At 46.5% G+C, this 6,000-nt stretch overlaps 1 protein-coding gene across 1 annotated transcript; it reads left to right on the forward strand.

Annotated features, from left to right (window-relative positions):
• Positions 1-5: 5 nt before the first annotated feature.
• On the forward strand, positions 6-5,769 carry PCDH20 (protocadherin 20). The gene is made up of 2 exons (XM_019415590.2): positions 6-455; positions 1,499-5,769. The coding sequence occupies exons 1-2, from the start codon at positions 324-326 to the stop codon at positions 4,223-4,225; spliced, it is 2,859 nt and encodes a 952-aa protein (XP_019271135.1). The 5' UTR covers positions 6-323; the 3' UTR covers positions 4,226-5,769.
• The last annotated feature ends 231 nt before the right edge of the window (positions 5,770-6,000 follow it).

Here is a 6,000-nt window from a genome sequence, read left to right on the forward strand (position 1 = left end):
TTGAGCTGTGACTGGTGCGGCGAGGAGGGAGATCTGGTGGGCACGCGCTCCGGGGCCAGACCGGGTGGCGCCACGTCGCAGTCTTGAGAGGCAAGTCCCCCCGTTCCGGCTCCTCCGGCGGGGTCCGGACTCACCCACGTCCTGGGAAGGAAACCATGACCGTGCCCTTCAGCCCCGCGCCTTTCCGCCCCCCTTTCGCTCCCATCCTTAATTGACGAGCCAGTGACTATTGGCTGAAGTTCCCCAGCGATTTGCATGAACAGAGAGGGAGTGTCTTCTGCCGCCCTCCCGTCAGGAGCGCGCTGACTGCAGCCTCCCTGGGAATGCGCGGCCGAGGGAATGCGCGCAGCTCGCGAGCCCTGGCAGTGAGCTGGCGCCCGGCGACCTGGCACCCGCGCCTGGATATGGGGCGTCTAAGTCGTCCCAGGAGCAGCACCAGCCACAGAAGCCTGCCGGTAAGGGTTGGGGTCCAGACAAGTTGCGGTGCTGTGAGGCAGTTCCTACTCCTTGACGGTTTTTCGAACCTTTTACCTCAATCCAAACTTCACGGGAAGGTTGGGGGAGGGAAAGGGAGTTTGGGATAAGGTGTCTTCATTTTAGCAAGGAATCGGCTAGTCCTTGGGTCGGGAGAGGAAGTTTCTGAAATAGGAATGTAGGCAGATGAGGTGGGGGGAGGGGGTTATCGGCTTGAGACACAGGGGTGCGGAGATTATGTCCTGCTGCCGGCACCTGCTAGCACTGGCCGCTGTAATTGACAAATTGTTTTTGCGTAAGCATTTTCCGCCTCTCCTACTCTTCCCTTAGGGGAGGGGGATTAGTGAGGGCTTAATAGTAGGTGGCGATCCAGGTCCTTTCGGTTTGATAGATGAGAGCTAAAATGAAAATCACTTCTCTGACCCAAAGTGTTTATTTAATGGGGGAGGGGGGGGGGGGTCCGAAGGAAACGTGTCACTATGTTTCCCGTATTATTATTGATATTGTTGTTGGCAGCGGTGGTCTCACAAAAAGGGATGTAGCACATTTCGCGTTCCGGGGACCTTAGTGGTAGAAACATTTCAATGGGAAATAAATTGATGAATCGCCCATCATCGCTCATTCCTCTCCACTACCAACCTTCTCCCTCCCCATAGCCTACCCCGGTGGTTTCCCTGCGGCGTTGCGCAGTCCCTGAGCGGAGTCCTCTCCACTCGGCCGCGTGTTTCCAGGGATGCTTTATGGCTTGGGATTCCGATTATTAACTCAATGAGGGTGCTGATGGAGAGCGGGGGGAAAAGGGGGGGGGGTTGCAGAAACTGAACAGAAACATTAAGTTTTGGCGACAATGTTGCCCCAAAGATCTCCTTTACAGCAAGTTTCCTCTCCTTCCCTCTCCGACTAGAGGGTTTGCCTTTGGGAACGGGGATGGGGGCAAATAGGACCCCGTGACACTGGTTTCTGACTCCAATCTCCGTGTTCCCGCGTGTGTGTAACGAGCCTTCTCCCCTCCCCCCACTTTCAGCATCTCTTTCTGTTTTTCCTCTTCGTGGGACCCTTCAACTGCCTCGCAAGTTACAGCCGGGCCACGGAGCTTCTGTACAGCCTGAACGAGGGACTGCCGGCGGGGGTGCTCATCGGCAGCCTGGCCGAGGACCTGCGGCTGGTGCCCCGAGCCGCCGGGAGGCAGGACCAGCTGCCGCAGCTGCCTGAGCGCACCCTGGCTGAGCGGAGCCCCCCTCTCTCCTTCAGCCTGGCTTCCCGGGGACTGAGTGGCCAGTACGTGACCCTAGACAACCGCTCCGGGGAACTGCACACTTCTGACCAGGAGATCGACCGGGAGGCCCTGTGTCTAGAAGGAGGTGGAGGAGGTGCCTGGGGCGGCAGCATTTCCATCTCCTCCTCCCCTTCCTCTGACTCTTGTCTTTTGCTTCTGGACGTACTGGTCCTGCCTCAGGAGTACTTTCGGTTTGTGAAGGTGAAAATCGCAATCCGGGACATTAATGACAATGCCCCGCAGTTCCCCGTTTCCCAAATCTCAGTTTGGGTGCCAGAAAACGCACCTGTAAACACCCGGCTGGCCATAGAGCACCCTGCCATGGACCCAGATATAGGCACGAATGGGGTGCAGACCTACCGTTTGCTGGACTACCATCGCATGTTCACCCTGGATGTGGAGGAGAATGAGAATGGGGAGCGCACTCCCTATCTAATTGTCATGGGACTACTGGACAGGGAGACCCAGGACCAGTATGTGAGCATCATCATAGCAGAGGATGGTGGGTCCCCACCACTGCTGGGCAGCGCCACCCTCACCATTGGCATAACTGACATTAATGACAATTGCCCTCTCTTCGCAGACTCACAAATCAATGTCACTGTGTTTGGGAATGCTACAGTGGGCACACCGGTTGCAGCTGTCCAGGCTGTGGATAGAGACTTGGGAACCAATGCTCAGATCACTTACTCGTACAGCCAGAAAGTTCCACAGGCATCCAAGGATTTATTCCATCTGGATGAAACCACCGGAGTCATTAAACTTTTCAGTAAGATCGGGGGGAGTGTTCTGCAAACGCACAAGCTCACCATCCTTGCCAACGGGCCAGGCTGCATCCCCGCTGTGACCACGGCCCTGGTGACCATTATCAAAGTCATTTTCAGACCGCCTGAAATTGTGCCTCGTTATATAGCAAATGAGGTGGATGGTGTTGTTTACCTGAAAGAACTGGAGCCTATTAACACTCCAATTGCATTCTTCACCATAAGAGATCCAGAAGGTAAATACAAGGTGAACTGCTACCTGGACGGTGAAGGACCATTTCGGTTATCACCTTACAAACCATACAGTAATGAATATTTGCTGGAAACCACAAAACTTATGGACTATGAGCTACAGCAGTTCTACGAAATAGCGGTGGTGGCCTGGAACTCTGAGGGATTTCATGTCAAAAAAATTATTAAAGTGCAACTTTTAGATGACAATGACAATGCCCCTATTTTCCTGCAACCCTTGCTGGAACTAACTATTGAAGAAAACAACGCACCCAATGCCTTTTTGACTAAGCTATATGCTACAGATGCTGACAGTGGAGAGAGAGGCCAGGTTTCCTATTTTCTGGGACCTGATGCCCCATCGTATTTTTCCTTAGACAGTGTCACAGGAATTCTGACAGTTTCTACTCAGCTGGACCGAGAAGAGAAAGAAAAGTACAGGTACACAGTCAGAGCTGTTGACTCTGGGAAGCCACCCAGAGAATCAGTAGCCACTGTGGCTCTCACGGTGTTGGATAAAAATGACAACAGCCCTAGGTTCATCAACAAGGACTTCAGCTTTTTTGTGCCAGAAAACTTTCCAGGATATGGTGAAATTGGGGTAATTAGTGTAACAGATGCTGATGCCGGACGAAATGGATGGGTCGCCCTCTCGGTGGTGAACCAGAGTGATATTTTTGTCATAGACACAGGAAAGGGCATGCTGAGAGCCAAAGTGTCTTTGGACAGAGAGCAGCAGAGCTCCTATACTTTGTGGGTCGAAGCTGTTGACGGGGGCGAGCCTGCCCTCTCTTCAACTGCAAAAATCACAATTCTCCTTCTAGATATCAATGACAACCCTCCTCTTGTTCTGTTCCCTCAATCTAACATGTCCTACCTGTTGGTACTGCCTTCTACTCTGCCCGGCTCCCCAGTCACAGAGGTCTATGCTGTTGACAAAGACACGGGCATGAACGCTGTCATAGCTTACAGCATCATAGGAAGAAGAGGTCCTAGGCCCGAGTCCTTTAGGATTGACCCTAAAACCGGCAACATTACTTTGGAAGAGGCATTGCTGCAGACAGATTATGGACTCCATCGTTTACTGGTGAAAGTGAGCGATCATGGTTATCCCGAACCTCTCCACTCCACGGTCATGGTGAATCTATTTGTCAACGACACTGTCAGTAATGAGAGCTACATTGAGAGTCTTTTAAGAAAGGAACCAGAAATTAACATAGAGGAGAAAGAACCACAGATCTCCATAGAACCAACTCACAGGAAAGTCGAGTCTGTGTCCTGTGTGCCTACCTTAGTAGCTCTGTCTGTAATAAGCTTGGGTTCTATCACACTTGTTACAGGGATGGGCATATACATCTGTTTAAGGAGAGGGAAAAAGCATCACAGGGAAGACGAAAATTTGGAAGTACAAATTCCACTCAAAGGAAAAATCGACTTGCATATGAGAGAGAGGAAACCAGTGGCTATTTCTAATATTTGACATTTCATTGTGGAATAACCCAGAGATGTTTTCACTGACTTGGGGTAGTCTCATCACCTAAACAAGAGTGTGTAGATGGCAGTTCCAATGGAGGACAACTAATTTATAACTTGTACTATATTGTAAATAAGCTGTTTACAGGTTTTTAAATTCAAAATCAGAGGTTATAAAATGTGTACAGCATTTTCTAATGAAAATTAGTACTAACAGCTATAGAGAACTGTTATTAAAAAAAAAAAAAAAAAAGCTTGGACTGATTTGCAGCTTTCATTCACCAAGCAGATTGGTAGAACCTGGGAATAAGGTAAGAAAATGGTACATTGCATTTTTTTGTCTAAAAAGTCCTTTAGCCACAAGAGGGCATCAACTACTCCTTTGCAGGGAACTGTTTTGAGGTATTGTACATGACAGTTGTTGTACATGAAATTAATGAAAGAGTATATTTTAAATATATTGTTTTTAACATTTAAGAAATATGACATTGAAATAAATTGAATTTCACTGCACTTAAATGTATGATAAGAAAGAAAAGAAATGCATTTGTAAGCAGAATGTTTATTACCTCACAAGTACATCTTGTATAGTTTGAAAGAGAAGGCATTAACAAAGAAGCGCAATTCCTCTTTAGCAAGGGTGAAAACATGGCCACGTGTTAAGGATTTGACCTGCTGAAGAGTATTTCACTTTCCATGTACTCAGATTGCTTTCTGTTTGCTTTACCACTGCACTTGCTATTACTACATGGGAAATGTATATATTCTCCCTTCCAAACATTGTAACTGGAAATTGTGTCCAAGGAAAACAGCCAGGAGCAAAGAAATGTTTCAATCTTTAGTTGCTTTGTAGGTGTTCACGACATTTTGGTGCTTTGACAACTTGTCAGGTATACTTTATGCTTGGGTTATATATTAGGTTTTTATGTTCTTGGACTCATTTATCACCTGAGTAAGTAAAAATCATATTAAAACGGAATTATTCTAGATGCTAGTGAGCACTACTGGTTGTTTTAGTTGGGCCCCTTATATAAAAGTTATACTTCTTTTTTTGTTGTCCTTTAGGTTTGTTGGCCACCATTTCTGGCTTCCTTCCTTTGGCTTTGGATTAGGTCCAAGAGTTTATTTGTAAGCCCAGCAGCAGATTGCTTTGATAACTTAGCTTTTACTGAATCCTTTGCAATGAAGCAGGCTGGTTCCTCGGTGATTGATCTCTTTCACTTCATTGTGTGAGCTGGGAATTTTATTTTATAGGAGAGCTATAGCAAAATATCTGTGTAAACAAGGAATGTGTTAGCTTAAGCTGGACCATTCTACTTTTTGGCATCATGTGTCTGTACTGTACCAAACGTGTTTATATGTCTGCAAATTAAAGGTATATATTTTCATAATTTCTTTCTCATTTTTACCATTTTATATTTGAACACAGGCTTGTACTTTCACTGAAGTGCCTGTTATTGGCATTTGTTTGCTTTTAGAGATAAATGTGGGTACAGTATAAATATTCTGTTTGCTAGAGTTTATATTAAACTAATTCATTACTCAATTAAACATTGGGTAAAGCATTGAATATGTGTGTGTGTGTGTGTATGTGTGTGTGTGTATATATGTGTGTGTGTGTGTGTGTGTATGTGTGTGTGTATATATATATGTGTATATATATATATACACATATATATATATAAAATAGAGGGTATGCCTATATGTTTCACAGAAGTTCACATGAGAATTTATACCCACGCATGTGCACACGCATATTAATTTTTGATTTAGTATCAGCTA

The sequence above is a fragment of the Panthera pardus genome, unplaced genomic scaffold (assembly GCF_024362965.1).
Source record: "Panthera pardus isolate Hobbes unplaced genomic scaffold, ASM2436296v1 HiC_scaffold_1, whole genome shotgun sequence".
NCBI classification, from domain to species: domain Eukaryota; kingdom Metazoa; phylum Chordata; class Mammalia; order Carnivora; family Felidae; genus Panthera; species Panthera pardus.

Excerpts from the sequence above, each read along its gene's own strand:
- PCDH20 (XM_019415590.2), top strand. The coding sequence starts at position 324 with ATGCGCGGCCGAGGGAATGCGCGCAGCTCGCGAGCCCTGGCAGTGAGC. Across the intron at positions 456-1,498 it reads CCAGCCACAGAAGCCTGCCG|CATCTCTTTCTGTTTTTCCT; the intron begins GTAAGGGTTGGG and ends CCCCACTTTCAG.